The sequence below is a fragment of the Theropithecus gelada genome, chromosome 19, assembly GCF_003255815.1.
Source record: "Theropithecus gelada isolate Dixy chromosome 19, Tgel_1.0, whole genome shotgun sequence".
NCBI classification, from domain to species: Eukaryota; Metazoa; Chordata; class Mammalia; order Primates; family Cercopithecidae; genus Theropithecus; species Theropithecus gelada.
The window spans coordinates 6,415,974-6,438,832 of NC_037687.1; the positions used below are offsets into that span (position 1 = coordinate 6,415,974).

The 22,859-nt window shown below is 52.7% G+C and overlaps 1 protein-coding gene across 2 annotated transcripts; it reads right to left on the reverse strand.

Annotated features, from left to right (window-relative positions):
• Positions 1-66: 66 nt before the first annotated feature.
• SLC25A23 (solute carrier family 25 member 23) lies at positions 67-21,509 on the reverse strand. 2 transcript variants are annotated; one of them, XM_025365851.1, is made up of 10 exons: positions 20,779-21,509; positions 19,499-19,625; positions 18,482-18,569; positions 17,044-17,155; positions 15,189-15,347; positions 14,953-15,105; positions 14,610-14,717; positions 12,940-13,107; positions 4,182-4,332; positions 67-2,263 (listed from the first exon to the last, which is right to left on the reverse strand). In XM_025365851.1, the coding sequence occupies exons 1-10, from the start codon at positions 20,932-20,934 to the stop codon at positions 2,079-2,081; spliced, it is 1,407 nt and encodes a 468-aa protein (XP_025221636.1). In that variant the 5' UTR covers positions 20,935-21,509; the 3' UTR covers positions 67-2,078. The 2 variants fall into 2 exon arrangements, with proteins under 2 accessions (XP_025221636.1, XP_025221637.1); XM_025365852.1 differs by lacking the exon at positions 12,940-13,107.
• Between the last annotated feature and the right edge of the window lie 1,350 nt (positions 21,510-22,859).

Genomic DNA, 22,859 nt, shown 5'->3' on the forward strand with positions numbered 1-22,859 from the left:
CTTCCCTAGAGGTAGGCTAAGATGGTCCCATAGCCACCCACCCCCTTTTCAGCAAAAACCACAATAAAAGAGCTTAGAAAATTTATTCCTTTTGTTCTTTTCCTTTGAAATAACACACACAGGCAGGGAGGTGGGGCGCAGTGGAGGTGGAAGCGTGAGGAAGTCCTCCAGCCCCTCCCCGAGTCCCCATTCCCCTTTCCAAGTCCCTCCATGGGGTCTCCCGATGATCCTAAGCTCAGAATCCAACTATGAAGTGCAGAATGTATGGGCGTAGGGGAGGGGGACTTCGCTCCTCTCTCTCGTAGAAAAATAGATCCGGAATGAATTTGGGGATTTGGCGTTTTTCTGTTTTGTTCTTTGCATCATTGGGTGCTTGGGTTCAGGGAAGGGTGGTCTTTGCCGAGTTTCTCCTGGCTTTCAACTCTGGAAGCCTGGGGAGGGGCTGGCAGTGCTGGGGTGGGGACATCCCTTCATGTGTCCCTGGCCTCAGACTGTCTCCTTGCCAGCTGCCAGGAGTGATCCTCGGACCCCTTGGAGGGACACAGCTCTGGGGACTATTCGCCTAGAAGGTGGGAGGGGGATGGAAGATGCTGTAAAGTGGGGGGATGCAGGGAGTGGGGTGGTTCCAGGGAACAGTTTCCCCACAGGGCTGGGAGGGAGTGGCCATGCAGAGGAGGTGAGGTGAGGAGGAATCCAGCATCCGTGCAGGTCACAGGAGGTTCATCTCTGCCCTTGCTGCCTGGTGATGAGCTGTATCAGGACCTGGGACCAATCCCCCGGGGTTTTCTGCAGCCAGGACCTGGGCTCCCTTTCCCACAGGCTCCCTCGACCATGCAATTTCATGTCACGAGAAGCCTGCTCTGGGCATCAGTGTGTGTGGGATACTGTGTAATTGGGCTGCCAGGATCTAGACTTGGGGCCTGAACATGTGAGACCTGGCGCCTGGAAGATTCAGACCAGAAACCAGGGGTTAAGGGCTTGGGATTCAGTGCCTTGGAATATCAGGGTCTGCCTTTAAGAGATGAGGTTTCAACATCGAGGGACTGGGCAGAAGGATTGGGGATCTAGAATGTGGAATCCAGCAGCTGCAGTTGCCAGGATCCGCTTGCTGTACCGTTGGGGCCTCCACAGTTGTTTTAGGAGCCAGAATCTGGTGGGTGAGGGCTTGGGGGATCTGGGATCCAGTGGCTGGGGGTGGAAGGCGTAGTGCTTGAAATGTAGGGATCTGGCAGTCAGAGTAGAAGGATGTGAGACCCAGTGTCAAGGTTAAAAAACAAACAAACAAATAAAAAACCAATGCAGGAATCCAGTGGATGGAGTGAGGGGATCTGGGATCCAGTGATGAGGGCCCCAGGATCTAGGCATTGCGATTGTCAGGATCCGGTGGTGAGGTCTGTTGACATCCAGAATCCAGCAGCTGAGCATGAAGATCCAGGGCTCGAGGCATGGGGATCTGGGGCTGGGGATCTAGGATCCAGTGTTTCACAAGGACACTGGATCTGGTGCTCGAGGGAGGTGGGGTCTGGGTGTTGAGGTACACAGGGAATTCGTGCTCCTGTGGTTGGGGTGTTGGGATCCATTCACTGATTTGTGTGAGATCCAGTGGTTAAGACATGGAGGTCCAGGATCCAGTAGGGGGGACAGGGAAGCGTGGGATCCACCTTGGGATGTGGGGCTGCAGGATCCAGTGATTTGGGGATGGGGATTAAGGGCTGGGGTGTGGATAATCTTGGATCTTGTGGTTAGGGTAGCAGACTTGAGTTGCTGAAGTAAGGGATCCACAGTTATGGTTACAGGGGATCTGGGATCTAGAGATAGGGTACTGGGATCTAGTGGCTGAAGGGTGGGGATCCCATGACCCAGTGGTTGGGGCATAGGAGTCTAGGATCCAGGATCTGGGTGCTGGGATCCCATAACCCAGTGGTTGAGGCATAGGAGTCTAGGATCCAGGATCTGGGTACTGATTTCTCGTGGCTAAAGAGTAGAGATCCTGTGGTTGGATCATCAGTCTCCAGTGGCTGAGGTGTGGGGGACGTCATGCCTGGGGTGAGGGATCGGGGGGACAGGCTCCGGGTCCCTCACCTGGACGTGACCCCCAAGGCCTGCTTCATGTTCTCGTAGACCACATAGGAGATGCTCACAGCTGGAATAACCTTCATGAAGTTGGGGGCAATGCCCCGGTAGAGGCCCCGCATGCCCTCCTGGGACAGGATGTGACGTAGCAGACCCAGCATGGACAGCTGGGGGCCACCCTCGATGGAGGCTGGGAGGGGGCGGGGGGCACCAGGTAAGGCCAATGTTCCCCTTTCACTTTCCCCTCCTACCCCCCAGGGTTGGGCCAGGTGGTGTCATTGCAGCAGGAGGGAAAGAGGTTAGACTAACAGTGGGACCTACCACTCAGAGGCGAGACTTGTATTGACCTTGGAACTGGCTGCTCACCTTTTCGCCCCAAGTTTGGGGACAATTAGAAATGGAGCAGGTATGGGTGTGCAAGGTGGGAGAGGACAGGAATGTCCTCCTCCTGGAGCCAGGTTCCCTTCCTCCTTTCCCAGCTGACTCCTACTCATCCTCCTAACCCCTATCCCAGAGCCAACTCCCCAGGGGAGTCCTCCTTGGTGCTCCAGTCTAAGTCAGGCTCCTCCCTGCACTCCACCCACTTTTTCCCCAGAGATGGAGTTCCGCTCCTGTTGCTCAGGCTGGAGTGCAGTGGTGCGATCTCGATTCACTGCAACCTCCGCCTCCTGAGTTCAAGTGATTCTCCTGCCTCAGCCTCCCAAGTAGCTGGGATTACAGGCATAAGCCACCACACCTGGCTAATTTTTTTGTACTTAGTAGAGATGGGGTTTCACCATGTTGGTCAGGCAGGTCTTGAACTCTTGACCTCAGGTGATCCACCTGCCTCGGCCTCCCAAAGTGCTGGGATTACAGGCGTGTGCCACCGTGCCCAGCCCTTTTTTTTTTTTTTTTTTTTTTTTTTTTTTGAGCCTGTTGCCCAGGCTGGAGTGCAGTGGCACGATCTCGGCTCACTGCAACTTACACCTCCTGGGTTCAAGCGATTCTCCTGCCTCAGCTTCTTGAGTAGCTCAGATTACAGGTGCCCGCTACCACGCCCAGTTAATTTTTGTATTTTTAGTAGAGACGGGGTTTAGCCATGTTGGTCAGGCTAGTCTCGAACTCCTGACCTCAGGTGATCCACCTGCCTAGGCCTCCCAAGGTGCTGGGATGGCAGGCGTGAGCCACTGCCCCTGGCTCCCACCCACTTTTTTGAGACAGGGTCTCACTCTGTCACCCAGGCTGGAGTGTGGCAGCATAATCATAGCTCACTGCAGCCTTGAACTCCTGGGCTCAAGTGATCCTCTGGCCTCAGCCTCCCAAGTAGTTGGGACTATAGGCACCTGCCACCACGCCTGGCTAATTTATTTCTTCATTTTTTTAAAAAAAAGATGGGGTCTTGCTATGTTGCCTGGGCTGGTCTCAAACTCCTGGCCTCAAACGATCCTTCCTCTTTGGCCTCCTAAAGTCCTGGGATTACAGATGTAAGCCACTGTGCCCGGCCTCCTTCTCCCCTTTATACAACCCTAAATCAATACTTAATTCCAGAATGATTTATTTTGCATCTTCCTTCCTCTCCAGCCTGTGAGCTCTATGAGGGTGGGGACCGTGTCCGTCTTGTGCACTGACACATCCCCAGTGAAAATCACAATACACAAGCACTAAAATTCCCAAGAAAATTCTCAAAACAGATTCAGAAAGAATGGGAGGGTAGTGGTGGAGGGGAAAGGGGGGAAATAATTTATAAAAGAAAAATACAGACAAAAACAATAACCAGTCTGGCCCTCACTGCTCCCTACCTTTGCTCCTAGCCTCCCACTCACGATAACCCAGGCTTGCAAATTAGAGTTCAAGTTACCAGCCTGGAAATGCTAGATATTTGCCAGCAGTGACATCCCAGCTAAGTCTGCAAGGGATCTCTTCCTCTACTCACTGCATCTGTTTTCCTAGTTAATCCTCAGCTCCATGAAAGTAAAGGACTCCCATTTCAATGTCACAAATGGGGAAACTGAGGCCCAGAGAAACCCATCCAAATCCAGGAGGGGGTCCCAGCCCAGGGCTTTACCTGGGAGAAGCTGGGGCCCAAGCGATGAGACTCTCCCTGCCCCATCCTCCCGCCCAGGCCTCACCTTGTGCCTGCATGCGGGTCCGGACCAGGGCCAGGGGATAACTGGCTATCTGGCCGCAGGTGCTGGATATGGTACCGCAGGCCAGGAGCACGAGGATGCCTGGGTCTGCCGAGTCGTGGCTGTACTGCTGAAGCCACCAGTTCTTCAGAGTCTGGAGTGGAGAAGGGAGTAGGGAAGGTTGGGGTGGGTGACCCCAGGACCCTGGCTTCAAAGGCCTTGCTGGCTGGTTCTGTATCCCATGACAGCTGCTACTAGCTGAGCACTTAGTACCTCCTAGGGGCTGAGCCAGCCCTTTCCCTGCATCCCCTCACCCAGTTCTCATCTGGACCCTCTCTGGTAGGTGGAATAAGGGTCCCCTGTACTGACTATGCCCTAATCTCTGGAACCTCTGCATATGTTACCCAAGATGACACAAAGGACTTTGTAGATGGGATTCAGTTAAGGATCTTGAGATGAGATTATTTTGCATTGTTGGAGTGGCCCAATGCCATCACAAGGGTCCTTCTTTTTTTTTTTTTTAAGTATGATTATTATTCTGAGATGAAGTCTTGCTCTGTCGTCTAGGCTGGAGTGCAGTAGCACAATCTCGGCTCACTCCAACCTCCGCCTCCTGGGCTCAAGTGATTCTCTTGTCTCAGCCTCCCAGGTAGCTGGGACTACAGGTGTGTGCTACCACACCCGGCTAATTTTTGTATTTTTAGTAGAGACGGGGTTTCTACCGTGTTGGCCAGGATGGTCTCAATCTCCTGACCTTGTCATCTGCCCGGCTTGGCCTCCCAAACTGCTGGGATTACAGATGTGAGCCACTGTGCACGGCCTCATTATTTTTCTTTTTATACAGATGGAGTCTCATTATGTTGCCCAGGCTGGTCTCAAACTCCTGGGCTCAAGCGATCCTCCCTCCTCAGCCTCCCAAAGTGCTGGGATGACAAGCCACCATGCCTGGCACAGGGCCCTTCTTTTTTTTTCCCCCCAGAGATGGAGTTTCGCTCTTGTTGCCCAGGCAGGAGTGCAATGGTGCAATCTCGGTTTATTGCAACGTTCGCCTCCCGGGTTCAAGCAATTCTCCTGCCTCAGCCTCCCAAATAGCTGGGATTACAAGTGTGTGCCATCATGCCCGGCTAATTTTTGTATTATTAGTAGAAACGGGGTTTCACCATGTTGGCCAGAGTGGTCTCAAACTCTTGATCTCAGGTGATCCACCTGCCCCGGCCTCTCAAAGTGCTGGGATTATAGGCGTGAGTTACCGTGCCTGGCACAAGGGCCCTTCTAAGAGCTAGAAAAGTAGGTTTAAAGACAGAAGAAGAAGCAAGAGAGAGATTGGAAGATGCTATGCTGCTGGCTTTGAAGATGGAAGGGACCACAAGCCAAGGAGTGCAGGCGGCCTCTAGAAGCTTTGTCAAGGCAAGGAAACAGATTTTCTCCTGGAACCTCCAGAAGGAACACAGCCCTGCCAACATCTCGATTTTATAAAGCCCAGTAAGACCCCCATTTTGGATTTCTGACCTCCAGAACTGTAAGGTAATACATTTGTGTTGTTTTAAGACACTAAGTTTATAACTTGTTTGCTTGCAAGAAGGGTAAAGAATAAATTAAAAACGGCCGGGTGCGGTGGCTCACGCCTGTAATCCCAGCACTTTGGGAAGCTGAGGCGGGCGGATCACGAGGTCAGGAGATCGAGACCATCCTGGCTCACACGGTGAAACCCCATCTCTACCGAAAATACAAAAAATTAGCTGGGCGAGGTGGCGGGCGCCTGTAGTCCCAGCTACTCGGGAGGCTGAGGCAGGAGAATGGCGTGAACCCGGGAGGCGGAGCTTCCAGTGAGCCAAGATCGCGCCACTGCACTCCAGCCTGGGCGACAGAGCAAGACTCTGTCTCAAAAAAAAAAAAAAAAAAAAGAATAAATTAAAAATAACAACAGCAACAAAAGGCTGGGCATGGTGACTCACGCCTTTAATCCCAGCACTTTGGGAGGCCGAGTCAAGAGGATCGTTTGAGCCCAGCAGCCAGAGACCAGCCTCAACAACATAGCGAGACTCTGTCTCTACAAAAACAAACAAACAAACAAACAAACAAAAAAACTGGACGTGATGGTGCATGCCTGTGGTCCCAGCTACTCAGGAGGCTGAGGTGGGAGGATTGCTTGAACCCAGGAATTTCTAGTGAGCTGCAATGCATTCCAGCCTGGGCGACAAGAGTAAGACTCAGTATCAAAAAAAAAAAAAAAAAAGGTTGGGCCTGGTGTGTCACGCCTATAATCCCAGTGCTTTGGGAGGCTGAGGTGGGCGGATTTCTTGAGGTCAGGAGTTCGAGACCAGCCTGGCCAACATGGCAAAACTCCATCTCTCCTAAAAATACAAAAATAAACTGGTGTTGGTGGCAGGCACCTGTAATCCTAGCCACTCAGGAAGCTGAGGCAGGAGAATCGCCTAAACTGGGGAGGCGGAGGTTGCATCGAGGCAAGATCACACTACTGCACTCCAGCCTGGGCAATAAGAGCAAGACTCTATCTCAAAAACAAAAAAACACTCTCCAAAGACAGTCCTGTGGCAGGTGCTGTGAGTATACCACCTTCATCCCTTCCCACTCCAATTCAGACCTGCCGACTTCTTACTGCCAGCATCTACCCAAAGACTTTGCTTGTGGACTTTCTCTGAACCCAGGCCAGCCTGCTCTGACCACTTAGGAATGGGCAGGAAGCACTGGGAAATTAGCATCTTCAGATGCAACCTTCAAAAGACTGGCTCGGTGTATCAATACCCCAGCTCCCTCACCTCTCTGATGCAGAATGTCCTATGCTGCCTCCCACAGGTTTCTAGAGGGCTGGAACTCCATTTGCTAGGAATGGTAACTTGCTTGATAACATACCGTTATGGGTTGAATCATGTCCCCACTTTGGGGGGGAACATGTTGATGTCCTGACCCCCAGTACCTTAGAAGGTGACGTTCTTTGGAAATAGGGTCTTTGCAGATCTAATTCGTTAAGATGAGTAGGGTAGTAGGGTAGACACTTAGGCCAGTATGACTGGTGTCCAGAGAGGAGAAAGACAGAGACACACAAAGACAGAGACACACATGGAGAAAGACAGCCAGGTGACAGCAGAGGCAGAGATTTGAGTGAATGTATCTACAAGCCAAAGAATGTCCAGGGTTGCTGGGAACAAGTAGAAACTGAAAGAAGGAAGGAAGGATTCTCTCCTACAAGTTTGAGAGGGAGTATGGCTCTGCTGACACCTTGATTTTGCACTTCTGGCCTCCAGAACTGTGAGACAATAACTTTCTGTTGTTTTAAGCCAACCAGTTTGTGATACTTTGTTACAGCAGTCCTAGGAAACTAACATACTCATACTGTATGCATTGACTCCCTGTCTCATTACTTCCCCAATAAATCACTCACGTCCAATAAATCCCCTCACGTCCCAGTTTCAGGGTCTGTTTTGGAAGGATCTCAAACTAAGACCAAAACTATTATTATTATTGAGACAGGGTCTTGCTCTGTCACCCAGGCTGGAGTGCAGTGGTACAATCTCAGCTCACTGCAACCTCTGCCTCCTGGGCTCAGGTGATCCTCCCATCTCAACCTCCTGAGTAGCCAGGATTACAGCTGTGCACCACCACACCTGGCTAATTATCTTTATTTTTATTTTATTATTATTTTTTGAGACAGAGTCTCACTTTGTCACCTGGGTTGGAGTGCAATGGCACCATCTCGGCTCACTGCAACCCCACCTCCCAGGTTCAAGTTATTCTCCTGCATCAGCCTCCCAAGTAGCTGGGATTACAGGCATGTGCCACCAGGCTTGGCTAATTTTTTGCATTTTTTTTTTCTTTTTTTTTTTGAGACAGAGTCTCGCTCTGTTGCCCAGGCTGGAGCACAATCTCAGCTCGCTGCAACCTCCACATCCCAAGTTCAAGCAATTCTCCTGCCTCAGCCTCCCAGGTAGCTGGGATTGCAGGCACACACCACCACAACCAGCTGATTTTTGTATTTTTTAGCAGAGACGGGGTTTTACCATGTTGGCCAGGATGGTCTCCAACTCCTGACCGCAAGTGATCCGCCTGCCTCTGCCTCCCAAAGTGCTGGGATTACAGGAGTGAGCCACCACACCCCTTCCCTATTATCTCTATTTTATAGAAAAGAAACTGAAGCTCAGGGAAAGTTACTTGCCCAAAGCTACAAAATAAAGGTGAGAACTAACATTCACAGCCACATGTGAATCTAGAACTGTAAGCCTGAAGGCTTTAGGGTGGCTAATCCCTTCTGAAGCCTTCTGCCAAGGTGACTGTAAGAACAAGACCTTCTTTGCCTTGTGGCTGGGAGAAGCTTTTAAGTTTCATTTCCTATGCCAATTCTAATCCACCAGAAATTGCTGCCTGAAACTGGAATTGTGTTGAGGGGGACTCAGTGCTGTGATGGATTAGTAATGCCTAGCCCAGGCACAGACTGGGTAAAACTGGCAAGTACTTAACATTATTGCCTTTGCAACTGTAGAAGTCTTCTGTTGGGTCTAGAACAGCACTTGCCAAATAGATGTTTAATGGGTTATTATTAAGATTAATCTATTGAAAAGAAGTTCCAAAGATGGCTGGGTGCAGTGGCTCATGCCTATAATCTCAGCACTTGTTTTTTTCTTTTTTTTTTTTTAGAGATGCAATCTTGCTCTCTTGCCCAGGCTGGAGTACAGTGGTGCGATCTCGGCTCACGGCAACCTCCGCCTCCCAGGTTCAAGCAATTCTCCTGTCTCAGCTTCCCAAGTAGCTGGGATTACAGGTGCCCACCACCACACCCAGCTATTTTTTGTATTTTTAGTAGAGACGGGGTTTCACCACGTTGACCAGGATGGTCTTGATCTCATGACCTTGTGATCAACCTGCCTCGGCCTCCGAAAGTGCTGGGATTACAGGTGTGAGCCACCGCGTCTGGCAACCCCAGCATTTTGGGAAGATGAGGTGGGCGGATCACTTGAGGTCAGGAGTTCAAGACTAGCCTGGCCAACATGGTGAAACCCTGTCTCTACCAAAAATACAAAAATTAGCCTGGCGTGGTGGCGCACACCTATAATCCCAGCTACTTGGGAGGCTGAGGCAGCAGAATTGCTTGAATCCAGGAGGCAGAGGTTGGAGTGAGCTGAGATCGCACCACTGCACTCCAGCCTGGGTGAGAGAGAGAGAGACTTTGTCTCAAAAAAAAAAGAAAAAAAAAAGTTCTAAAGACTAGATTAATATGGAAAGCACTGGGTTAAAAACAAAAACGTTAAATCACTTTACTAAGAGACTTCTTGGAGCCTTTAAGGGACAAGCACAGATTTTGAAATTCCAAGAGGGTCCAGGTTTCTAAAACCTCTTAGACTTCTAAAGTCCCTTTTTGGGCAAAGAATGCATTAAATAAGATTTTGTCTCCTTTCTTTTTCTTTTCTTTTCTTTTTTTTTTTTTTTTGGAGACAGGGTCTTGCTCTGTTGCTGAAGCTGGAGTTCATTGGCATGATCACAGCTCACTGCAACCTCTGCCTACTGGGCTCAAGCAGTTCTCCCATCTCACCCTCCTGAGTAGTTGGGACTACAGGTGTGCACCACCACACCTGGCTTTTTTTTTTTTTTTTTCCCCTGAGACGGAGTCTCGCTCTGTCGCCCAGGCTGGAGTGCAGTGGCGCGATCTTGCTCACTGCAAGCTCTGCCTCCCGGGTTCACGCCATTCTCCTGCCTCAGCCTCCCGAGCAGCTGGGACTATAGGTGCCCACCACCACATCCGGCTAATTTTTTGTATTTTTAGTAGAGACGGGGTTTCACCATGTTGGCCAGGATGGTCTCGATCTCCTGACCTCGTGATTCGCTCGCCTCGGCCTCCCAAAGTACTGTGATTACAGGCGTGAGTCATGCGCTCGGCCACCTGGCTAATTTTTAAATTGTTTTGTAGAGACTGGTCTCGAACTCCTCGGCTCAAGCAATCCTCCCACCTCGGCTTCCCAAAGTGCTGGAATTACAGGCACGAGTCACTGCGCCTGGCTGCATCTTATTTCTACTCACAACTCTTTTTTTGTTTTTGAGATGGAGTTTCACTCTGTCACCTGTGCAGTGGCGAGATCTTGGCTCACTGCAACCCCCATGCCCCGCCCCAGGTTCAAGCAATTCTCCTGCCTCAGCCTCCTGAGTAGCTGGGATTATAGGTGCCCGCCACCACGCCTGGCTAATTTTTGTATTTTTAGCAGAGACGGGATTTCACCATGTTGGCCAGGATGGTCTTGAACTTCTGACCTCAAGTGATCCACCGGCCTTGGCTTCCCAAAATGCTGGGATTATAGGCGTGAACCACTGCGCCCAGCCTCTCCTCACACTTCTTAATGGCTTCTTATTGCACTTAGAAGAACCTGTCTCCTGCCTTGATCAGTTCCCCCCAGCCACCTAAGACTTCCACTCCTCCAAAAGGCCATATTTGTTCTTGCCTCCAGACCTGGGTACTAGATTTGTGCACACTCCCTTGTGATAATACGCCCAACCCATGGCTTCAATGTCACCTTCTTGGAGGTGTTCCTCAACCCCCCTCCCGCCCACTGTTACTGAAGATGACAAATCCTGTCTTGTGATCTTCTGAGAGCTTTTCTAGGAGCTGAAACTATCTTATTTGCTGGTTGCTTGCCTGCCTTGTTTATGGAAATGGGCATTCCAGGATGGCAGGGACCGTGCTGGTCTCAATCAACACTACATCTGCAACAATCTGCACAGGGCCTAGCACAGAGTAGATGCTCAGTAAATAGTCACTAAGCGAATGAGTGAACAATAAAATGAAGGAACAAATGAATGAGTGAGCAACGGTCTTGTCTCATTTGGTTGTCTAGATGCCAGGTGCTGGGATGGGCAGGTAAAGATGGCAGGAACAGTGTCTATTAGATCAGAATCAGCTACATAATTTGCAGGATCCAGTGCAAAATGTAAAAGGGTGAGGGTCCCTTGTTCAAAAATTATTGACCAGGTGTGGTGGCTCATACCTGTCATCCCAGCACTTTGGGAGGTTGAGGTGGGGGGATCACCTAAGGTCAGGTGTTTGAGACCAGCCTGGGCAACACGGTGAAACCCTGTCTACTAAACATACAAAAATTAGCCAGGCATGGTGGCCGGCACCTGTAATCACAGCTACTGGGGAGGCTGAGGCAGGAGAATTCCTTGAACCTGGCAGGTGGAGGCTGCAGTGGGCCCAGATCGTGCCACTGCACTCCAGCCTGGGCAACAGAGTGAGACTCTGTCTCAGAAAAAAAAAAAAATTAAGAATTTCAGGCCTGGCACGGTGGTTCACACCTGTAATCCTAGCACTCTGGGAGGCCGAGGTGGGTGGATCACTTAAGGTCAGGAGTTTGAGACCAGCCTGGCCAACATGGAGAAACCCCGTCTCTACTAAAAATACAAAAATTAGGCCGGGCGCGGTGGCTCACGCCTGTAATTCCAGCACTTTGGGAGGCCGAGGTGGGTGGATCATGAGGTCAGGAGATCGAGACCATCCTGGTTAACACGGGGAAACCCCACCTCTACTAAAAATACAAAACAATTAGCTGGGCATGGTGGCGGGCACCTGTAGTCCCAGCTACACACGAGGCTGAGGCAGGAGAATGGCATGAACCCGGGAGGCAGAGCTTGCAGTGAGCTGAGATCACACCACTGTACTCTAGCCTGGGAGACAGAGTGAGACTCTATCTCAAAAAAGAAAAAAAAAAAAAAATTAGCCAGGCATGGTGGTGCACACCTGTAATCCCAGCTATTCGGGAGACTGAGGCAGGAGAATTGCTTGAACCCAGGAGGTGTAGGTTGCAGTGAGCCGAGATCGCGCCATTACACTCCAGCCTGGGCGGCAAGAGCGAGACTCCATCTCAAAAATAAATAAATAAATAAAAATAATTTCAAGACAGCAGCAGCAGAGCGTTGCACCAAGCACGGGGCCCCTCTGAGCATGGGGTCCTTTGCGACTTCACAGGTCACATGCCCGTGAAGCAGGCCCTGTCTTGCATACAAAGATTTTGGAGGGAACGCTTGGGGACATCCAGGACCATGCTAATTGGGAAGACCTGGCGATCCCACTAGGAGAAGGTAAAAACTACAGATAAGGCCCCTGGAAGAAAAAGAGCAAGAACTGTCTGGACCTGCCTGTGTTGATAAAGGTCTCAAGATGCTGGTGATTGGGTGTGGTTCTTATGGTAACAGCAGATGCTCAAATGGGCAGGCCCTGAAGATGACCTTGACTTAGAGACAGAGGCCGGGTCTGATACGTGCTTCGGGGAAGTTGGGTGTCCTTGAGACTCATCTTTGCCTGCTTTTTCTTTTTGTTTTTTTTTGAAAAGGAGTCTTGCTGTGTCGCCCAGGCTGGAGTGCAGTAGCGGGATGTTGGCTTACTGCAACCTCTGCCTCCCGGGCTCAAGCAATTCTCATGCCTCAGCCTCTTGGAGTAGCTGGGATTATAAGCACACACCACCATGCCCGGCTAATTTTTGTAATCTTTGCCTGCTCTTATGGTTCTGTCAGCTAGAGTGGTCCCTAACTTCCAGGTGACCCAGGAAGGCTGAACTGCTAATCAAAATTAAGTGGAGAAGTGGGAGAGTCCAATACCTGGAAGGGTTCCCCAGGATTCCCAGGTCCAAAGTGCTCCTCACTTCATAAATGCCTTTCTCTAGCTATAGAAGGTCAACTGAGCCAGCCCAGGGGAAAGGGAAGGGGTGTCCTGTGGGCAAATCCCAGAGGGGAGCAGGGAGGGAAGGGCGGGCTGCCCACAGACCTCATAGACGGCCAGGTCGATGCCCGCATAGGGGATGATGCCCAGCACGTTGGGCAGGTAGCCGCGGTAGAAGGCACGGGGCCCCTCCCTCTCCAGGATCCGCCTGGCGCAGTCCAGCAGCCCCTTGTACTGGCCCGTCCGGCGCAAGGTCAGCCGTGTCTTCAGCACCTGGGGAGAACCTGGTTATCCCTGGAAAAGCTGCCCCCACCAAATCACTACATCCAGGAATGAAGACACCTAGAAATAGCTACTCTTGAAAACAGATGCCCTGAGAACAACCGAATTTTAAAAACCACCTACTCCAGAATCTTCTGCTATCCCCAAATCTCTATACCTAGAAATAGTTACACCTACCAAAGTGCACGCATGTGGCACAACCAGTAACTGTGTCCTGATATCTTTATTTTATTTTTTGGTCATTTCTGTAGAGATGGGGACTTGCTACGTTGCCCGTGCTGGTCTCGAAATCCTGGGCTTAAGCGATTCTCCTGCCTCCACCTCCCAAAGGACTGGGATTACAGGCATGAGCCATCATGCCCAGACCTCCGGTATCTTGTTCCCTTCTGCTTTCATACAGAAACTGTAACTTTCAGCAAGCACACAGCCACTAGAAAGAAAGATATTTCCCAGATGCCCTGGGTATGTGGCTATGTCACTATGTCCTAGCCAAAGAAATAGAAGGAAGAGAAAGAGGTACACATGAGGTTCAGAAAGCATCCTTAGAGGTGGGGAGGTGTTTCCTCCTTTGTCTCTTCTTCCTTCTTGGCTGGACTGTGGAATGTGATGAACGGAGCACAAGCAGCCACATTAGTCCACGAGGTTGTGTAACAACAAGATAGACAGAAAGAACCTGCATCTCTGACACTCTGAAGCTACCATCCCAGCCTGAAATGCTCATCTGTAGGCTTTGTTGATGTGATTGAAGTTTTTCTTTCTTTTTTTTTTTTTTTGAGATGGAGTCTTGCTCTGTTGCCCAGGCTGAGTGCAGTGACACGATCTTGGTTCACTGCAACCACTACCTCCCAGGTTCAAGTCATTCTCCTGTCTCAGCTTCCCGAGTATCTGGGATTACAGGCGCCCACCACCATCCCCAGCTAATTTTTATATTTTTAGGAAAGACGGTGTTTCACCATGTTCATCAGGCTGGTCTTGAACTCCTGACCTCAGGCAATCCACCTGCCTCGGCCTCCCAAAGTGCTGGGATTACAGGCGCTAGACATCGTGCCCAGTTGACATGATTTAAGTTTTCTGTCACTTTCAGAATCTGAACAATACACTGCATAACCTGAAACCTGAAATAATTTATCTGAAAACATGTAGCTAGGACAGTCTATCCTTAGAAGAGGCATATTCATAAACAGTTGGTGACACCTAGACACAACGTCCCTGGGAACGTGCACCCTATCCTTAGAGGACGCATATTTATAAACAGCTGGCTCCTGCAACTACTGTCCAAACAAGGATAACCAACACTACCTTCCCCAGAAATTATATCTCATTTGTAATACCCAGACAGGCTACATATGAAATAGCATTACTCTGATAAGCTACATTCCAAATCAGAGAGACAAAGGTATAATCCCAATGGATATCATGAAATGCAGAGTGAGATGGGTACAGCAGGCCCCCCACCCTGCCATGGGGCCTCCGCCGGGGTCCCTCCTTCTCACCTCCATGGGGTAAATGATGGTTTGGGCTGTGGCACCAGCCAGGGAGCCAGCCACGAAGCGCTCCTGCACATGCAGCGTCTCCTGCTGCCCCAGGATGGCCCTCTTGATCTGAGGCGGAGAGACACAGGGATGGGTAGGACCATGGGGGTTGAACCTTCCTTGTACTCCACTGTTCTCCTGGCTTCCACAGAACTGGCCTGCTGTGGGCATTCATGCAGAGGAGCAGATGCCTGATCCTGGGAAACTGTGTTCACCACCCACCCCCCAAGCCAATTCCGTAAATCTTTATGTACAGCCCAGTCTTTCCTGTGGCAAGTACATTCCTCCCTGTACCTGCTCTCACCTGCTCATAGGCCATGAACTTGATAGCTGACTCGGGGGCAATCTTGAGTACATTAATACCATTGCCGCGCCACAGGGAGCGGATGCCCCCCTCGAGGACCATGCTTCGAAGCCCCCCCAGGATGTTCAGCCGGTTGGTCTTTGAGGCATGGACCTGAATGGGGAGACAACAGCTTGGAGGTCCCCTCCCAGATGTCAGGCCTTGGGGAGGGGGCAGATCTCTCCAGGGTCCCTCACCTGCATGAAGACCTTGAGGCGGTCCAGAGGGGCCGTGCCTGTCCGTGACACGGCGCCTGCCACTGCGCCGGCCACCAGCTGCTTCCACCACATGCCCGTCAGTTTTTCCTGCTTTGAGAACTCATCCGGCACTGTCAGGCATTCGCCAATGTCCAGGACCTGAAGATACAGGTGCTGGGGGTGTCATGCCATGGTAGGGACAGGGAGATGTGACTCAGTCCTAAATAGGGGAGTTTCCTCCATGAATCCTAGGATACCCTAGAGTCTGCCAATGACTCTTGCTTGGAGATCCCAGAAGAGTCCTCTTGGGTCCTACCAGGTGTCACCAAAGCATCTAACCTAGCAGCCTCCTTAGAAGATCCCAATATCCTACTACCAAATCCGACCATAGGATGTGCCAAATCCCACTAAAGAATCCTATTCAAGTATCTGCCACATAAAGATCCCTCCAGGCTGGGCGTGGTGGCTCACATCTGTAGTCCCAGCACTTTGGGAGGCCAAGGTGGGAGAATTCCTTGGGGGCAGGAGTTCAAGACTAGCCTGGGCAACAAAGCAAGATCCCATCTCTACAAAAATTGGCCAGGCATGTGCCTGTAGTGCCAGCTACTCAGGAGTCCAAGGCGGGAGGATTGCTTGAGCCCAGGAGTTCGAGGCTACAATGAGCTATGATCATACAACTGTATTCTAGCCTGGGCAACAGAGTAAGACCCTGTCTCTAATAGCAAAAAAAGATCCCTCCAGGGCAAATGAGATTCTACTGAAAGATCCCACTCAAGGGTTTTCCATATAATGATTCCAGAAGAGCCCTCCAGGGCCATACAAGATCTTACCAGGCACCTCCCATATAAGGACCCCAGCAGATCCTTCTCAGGGACCCACCAGATCTCATAGGGATCTCCTCCACAGGGAGTCCCCGTGCAGGAATTATCTCCTGTCTAGAATTTCCAACCGAAGTCCCCATGAATCCTCTGGGGTGGGAGTCTCTGGATCTCCAAAGAGGTTCTCACCAGATCCCACAGATGGATCCCCCTCCAGATGCCATCAGATCCTACAGGACACATTGCTCACAGATACTTCACCCAGGAACTAGGGATCTACAGCAAATCCCCACTACCCTCTCTAGTGGCTCCCACTGGATCCTCTGAAGACTGTGGGGTTTTTTTGTTTTTTTTGAGATGGAGTCTGGCTTTGTTGCCCAGGCTGGAGCGCAGTGACATGATCTTGGCTCACTGAAAGCTCTGCCTCCTAGGTTCACACCATTCTCCTGCCTCTGTCTCTCTAGTAGCTGGGACTACAGGTGCCCGCCACTGCGCCCGGCTAATTTTTTTTGTATTTTTAATAGAGATGGGGTTTCACCATGTTAGCCAGGATAGCCTCGATCTCCTGATCTCGTGATCTGCCTGCCTCGGCCTCCCAAAGTGCTGGGATTCCAGGCGTGAGCCACCGCGCCCAGCGAAGACTGTGGTTTTTGAACGATTCTGTTCAGTGGTAGAATCCTTTATCCAGGCAGAGAACCCAGCAGAAGGGAGCTGTGTGGGTGGAAGGTGGGAGGCCTGGTGCCCCATCTGGTGAGCTCTTTCTTTCCTGCACCCACAACCCCCGCACGCTGTCCCCAGAGGCCCCGATGTAAGTCTCAAGGACTGCGCTTCAATCAGACAGCAGACATGTCCCAAATGGGACCCTTGAACCCCAAGTGGAGAAAGAGGAACAGACCTTCATTCCTCAGCTGCTGCCAGTGCCTTCTCCTTCTGGAAAGTCCTGGCCCAGCCCGTCCAAGCCCTGGAGAGATCGGAGCAACGCCCCCCCTGGGGAAGAGGGCACAGCCTTCAGCCAGGGAAAACCACCCCCACCTCACCGTGGAATGCTTCCAGAAATACAGCACGTCCTCCACATTTTCCAGCGAATGCAACAGGAAGTGGTCGCGCCATTCTTGCCAGTCAATGGTCATTGTGCCGTCTCGGTCCATGCTGGGGGGAAGAGCGAGGGTGGAGGACAGGCTCAGTGCCTGGGGGTGGGCTAGGCTTGGGTGAAGTTCTGCTAGGTTTTGCAGTTTGGGAGGTTCAAGTCCTCATATCAACCCTATTGGAGACGTAGCAGTATTGCCATCATTTTCTTTTTTTTTCTTCTTTTTTTTTCTTTTGTTTTGAGACAGAGTCTCGCTCTGTCGCCCAGGCTGGAGTGCAATGGTGCAATCTCGGCTCACTGCAACCTCCGCCTCCCGGGTTCAAGAGATTCTCCTGCCTCAGCCTCCCATGTAGCTGGGACTACAGGTGCACACCACCACGCCCAGCTAATTTTTGTATTTTTATTTTATTTTTTTTATTTTTTTTATTTTATTTATTTATTTATTTTTTTTTGAGACGGAGTCTTGCTCTGTGCCCCAGGCTGGAGTGCAGTGGCGCGATCTCGGCTCACTGCAAGCTCCGCCCCCCCCGGGTTCACGCCATTCTCCTGCCTCAGCCTCCCAAGTAGCTGGGACTACAGGCGCCCACCACCTCGCCCGGCTAATTTTCTTGTATTTTTAGTAGAGACGGGGTTTCACCGTGTTAGCCAGGATGGTCTCGATCTCCTGACCTCGTGATCCGCCCGTCTCGGCCTCCCAAAGTGCTGGGATTACAGGCTTGAGCCACCGCGCCCGGCCAATTTTTGTATTTTTAGTAGAGTCACGGTTTCACCATGTTGGCCAGGATGGTCTCCATCTCTTGACCTCGTGATCCACCTGCCTCAGCCTCCCAAAATGCCAGGATCATAGGGGTGAGCCACCATGCCCAGCCACATTACCCTCATTTTCTAGAGGGGGAAACTGAGGCTAAGAGAGGCAACTGGTCCCAGATCTGTCTGGCTTCAATTTGAATTTTTCTTTTTTTTTTTTTTCCAGACAGAGTCTCATTCTGTCACCCTGGTTAGAGTGCCCTGGCATGATCTTGACTCACTGCAACCTCTGCCCTTTGGGTTTAAGGGATTCCCGTGTCTCAGCCTCCCAAATAGCTGGAATTACAGGCATGTGCCACCACACCCGGCCAATGTTTGTATTTTTAGTAGAGATGGGGTTTTACCATGTTGACCAGGCTGGTCTCGAACTCCTGACCTCAGGTGATCCACCTGCCTCCATCTCCCAATGTGCTGGGATTGCAGATGCGAGCCACCGCACCTGGCCAGATCTGTCTGACTTCAAAGCCCCAACCTCTCAGCTGTATCCTCCTTGGGACTGGGTCTGGAGCCCAGAAGACAGAGATGGCCAAGGGGTCACTGCGTCCTGAGTTACTTTGGATTCCAGACCCCCAGTGACTCACCTGTGCAGAATTTTCTCCGCCTGCTCCAGCGTGATAGAAATGCCCAGAGCTCGGAAACTCTGTTGGATCTCAGAGACGTCAATGTGACCTGGGGAGGGAGCCGGAGGTGGGGAAGGATGTGCGTGTGAGGACACCTGGGGAGCCCCAGAACCAAGGATCAGAACAGCTTGGAATGGAGGTGGTCTAGCAAGGTCAGGGGCTCCAGAAACCTAGGACGAGGTTTGCAGCAGGGCTCTGGGGGGATCCCTGACTCACTGGGGTCAGAGAGGTGGAACCGGGAAATACTGGGGCGGCTTCTCTGTTCTGTGAATGAATGAAGGAATCCAGGGGTAACTGGGGGTCTCTATGCCATGGGGAATTGAGAGGCAATATCCGCAACCCAGATGCTGCTATGAGGGGATCTCTGTCCTACGGGGTACCCAGGAACAGCATAGGGTATCTTTGCCCCGTAGAAAAACCTAAGGGTGCCAGGCGCGGTGGCTCACGCCTGTAATCCCAGCACTTTGGGAGGCTGAGACGGGCGGATCACAAGGTCAGGAGATCGAGACCATCCTGGCTAACACGGTGAAACCCCGTCTCTATTAAAAAATACAAAAAACTAGCTGGGTGACGTGGCGGGCGCCTGTAGTCCCAGCTACTCGGGAGGCTGGGCAGGAGAATGTCGTGAACCCGGGAGGCGGAGCTTGTAGTGAGCCGAGATTGTGACACTGAACTGCAGCCTGGGCCATAGAGCGAGACTCCGTCTCAAAAGAAAAGAAAAAAAAAAAAAAAGAAAAGAAAAACCTAAGGGTAATTATCAGGGTTCTGCCCCAGAAGGGAAAGGAGGTGGGATGGGCTGGCTGGGCCTCGAACCACCTAGCTGGGGCGTGAGGAGCGCTCCTGAAATAGCCTGTGAGTCATCGGGGAGAAGCGGCCCTCCCCCTCTCCTCCTAGGCTGCCAGTTCTAACCCCATTGATGTCTCTAGGGCCCCCACGGCCCTATCCCTGGGGGCCTGCAGGCAGGCCGCCCCACCTTACCGTCCTGGTTCCGGTCAAGACTGTGAAACATGAGCAGCAGACGCTGTTCCCGCTCCTGCAGGTAGCGGGAAAATTCCTCCAGGTCAAGCCCGCCATCTGGGTCAGCGTCACCCTCAGAGGACATACCCTGGCAGAGGAAAAGGGGACAGAGGTGACTCCAGGAACCTGCTCCTGATCTGGAGGGGACGCACGTCACCTTATGCCTTAGGAGCCCAGAGCCCCCAGTGCCTTGAGAAAGGGGACAGAAGATATCACCCCACTTCTCCCTCAGTCGGCTAGCTTCTCAGTCAGATCCCTACAGCCACCACAGGTCTGTGCCGTGGGTGTGAGTGGTCTAGTTTTCCTGGTGAGCAAACTGAGGCTCTGCAAGGTCAAGCCACCAGTTCAAGGTCACAGAACCAGGAAATGGTAACCTTGGGTTCTCGTCTCTAAAGCCTGTCCTCCCAGCCGTCTCTTGTTTTTAGTTTTTATTTTTTTTTAGGTACCTCATTCCTGTTGAACCCAACTGCCTCTTTAAAAAACCCTGTCCACATGGGGGTCCTAGGAGTTCCCTTTGGAGACAGCCCTGGGTGATGTCGGGTAGGAGAGAACCAAGCGGAGTGGCTGAGGCCTTGGTTTTTCCCAGTTGGGAAGTGGGAGGTTGGACTGGTCTCGGGGACGCTGTGGTTGTTTTAGGGCGATCTGGGGCTACAGGTGTGGGAAGGGCCTGCAAGGTGGAGGTGGGGGTGGCGGGGGTGGGGGCAAATCCTTGTGATAGGTGCATTTTCAGCTGCCGGTGACCGCAGATAGGATTGGGTCCCTGGCTGGGGCAGCCCGGGACAGTGAGCCAGGCCCGTGAACAGCCCATGAAAGGGCAGGGCAGGGAATGTAAACACAGGGACGGGGGCAGCTGCAGGCCAGGGCAATAGGTGCCCAGAGGATGGAGGGTGTGTCTCCTGGAGGTGGGAGCAGGGCACGTCTTGGGCTGTGCAGTCCGGAGGAGGGTGTGTCCCGGGCAGTGGGCAGGAAAGCGCCCCCATCTCTTCCCAGGCAGACGCCCGCTGCTCCCAGGGAGGGAGATCGGGTGTTGGCCGCGGAACTGCAGACTTGGGGCCTCGGCAGCCCTGTCTTGAGCGATTCCGTTAGGCCAAACACGAGTGGGTAGGGGGAAGGAGAGAGACACAGACCCTGGAGTCTAGCCACAGGTAGTCCCTGGTGGCTCCGGCCGCCCCATTCAGGGGCTTGGGTGACCGCGAGCGGGCGGGGCCGGGAGGGGAGGAGGTCCCCGGGAGTGGGGGTACCTGTTGGGCGCCGGGGTCTGGGTTGCCCCCGCCCAGCCTGGCCAGCCCCTGGCGCAACTCGTGCACGTCCACGCGGCCATCCTTGTTACTGTCCAGCTCCTCGAACAGGCGACCCCAGCGCTGCCGCCGCTCCGCGTCACCCGGGCTCCCCCGCATGGCGCCCGCCCGGGGGGGAGGGGAGGCCCGGCAGCGGCGGCCTCAGCGGGGGCTTCTCGGCTCCCCCTCCCCCCCGGGACCCCGCAGGGTCAGCTCCCGCGGCCGCCGGCTCCGCAGCCTCCGTGCAGCCCGCTGGGCTCTGGCACTTGCGGGAGGTGGTGACTGCTAGCCGTCGCCGCCCGCGCCAGAACTTGCGTCTCCTCCCCCGACCCGCATTGGGGGGAGGGGACCGAGGGCGGAGCTGGGGGCGTGGGGAGGGAATGTCTGGGATGGTCTGGTATTGCACAGCCGAGGGAACACAAGAGTTCTTTCTGGGAAGAGGGGCTAGGGAGCTCAGTGGTCTCAGAGTTCCGCCTCTGCGTGCCTCAGTTTACCCTTTTCCCCTTTGCCCAAGGGGGCAAGGTAGACAGCTGTCGGGGATTGGGTTTCATAATCCCCTTCCACTTGACCTCCCCGCCATACCCACTAATCTTCAGGAACTCAAGTTCTCGCTTCTGCCAGACGCACGCAAGAACCCTGCAACATCTCGCTCGCTCTCTGCCCGCCCACGCCTGACACCTTCTCCTCTCGGCCGCAGAAACAGAAGACAGGCGCTATGCGCTCCCACTGTCCCTTCCTCCCGCCCGCGCGCCTCCTTTCTGGGTCCCACTCCGACCGGGAAACAGAAAATCAACACGCGGCGCGGCTGCAAAGTCGGTTTCCTATTGGTCAGCGCCGCCTGGGCTGAGCCCGCCCGCCCCGCCTCTTCTCCCACCTGGGCGGGGCCTCTCCGCGGACCCCCGGCAGCCTCCTGCCCGCAGTCCAACCACCTGCCAGGCGATCTTAAAGAGGCCGCGGCCGCATTGAGACGCTGCGCGGCATGGGGAGGGGGTGGCTCAATGTCCCGGGCGCGGGGTTGAGGATCCCAGTGTTAGAGCGCTGGAGGCGGGGCTCCAGCCTGTAGCACTCGCTGCACCTGCGGAATGTCCCTACTACTAGTTTCAGGCGCAGTTTCTCTATTCACCATTAGGGGGAAGGGAGCCCAGACCACTTGACAGCGAATAATAACAAAAGCTCACTTTGATTCAGTGCGTTGCACATGCCAGGGCTTTTACTCACCTCTCGCGTCGTCGTTGCAGAAACCCTATAAGGTAGGTGGTACTGGCGTTCGCTCTTTGCAGATAAGGAAACGGAGGTTAACTCATTCTCCCCAGTCCTGGTGCCCACTAAGGGGCAAAGTAGGGGTTTAAAGAGATCTGGGATCCTTAACCATCACTCTATCCCCTAGAAGAAATTAATCCTTTTTTCTTTTTTCTTTTTTGAAACGGAGTTTCTCTGATGTTGCTTAGGCTGGAGTGCAATGTCGCGACCTCGGCTCACTGCAACCTCCGCCTCCCGGGTTCAAACGATTCTCCTGCCTCAACCTCCCGAGTAGCTGGGATTACAGGCGCCCGCCACCAGCCCCAGCTAATTTTTTTTATTTTTAGTGGAGACAGGGTTTCACCATGTTGGCCAGGCTGGTCTCGAACTCTTCACCTCATGATCCATCCGCCTCGGCCTCCCAAAGTGCTGGGATTATAGACATGAGCCACCGCACCCAACCGTGAGTTTTGTATTTTTAGTAGAGATGGCGGTTTCACCATGGGGGCCAGGCTGGTCTCGAACTCCTAATCTCAGGTGATCCTCCTGCTTCAGCCTCCCAAAGTGCTGGGATTACAGGCGTGAGTCACCGCGCCCGGCCTGGCCTAATTATTCTTTAATCATCACTCGTCACCCAAGGGTCCTCAGGAAGGGGTCTTGTTATTATCATCATCGTTTATCCAAAGATACAGCATTGGCCAGGCTCAGTGGCTTAGGCCTCTAATTCTAGCACTTTGGGAGGCCGAGATGGGAGGATCGCTGGGGGTCAGGAGTTTGAGACCGGCCTGGGCAATATAGCAAGACAC

What these genes read in the sequence shown, in the direction of transcription:
- SLC25A23 (XM_025365851.1), bottom strand. Translation starts at nt 20,934, where the DNA reads ATGCGGGGGAGCCCGGGTGACGCGGAGCGGCGGCAGCGCTGGGGTCGC. An exon ending in CAGACCCCGGCGCCCAACAG is followed by an intron (nt 19,626 to 20,778) that starts GTACCCCCACTC and finishes TTCCTCTGCCAG; the next exon opens with GGTATGTCCTCTGAGGGTGA. An exon ending in AGTTCATGGCCTATGAGCAG is followed by an intron (nt 14,718 to 14,952) that starts GTGAGAGCAGGT and finishes TCTCCGCCTCAG; the next exon opens with ATCAAGAGGGCCATCCTGGG.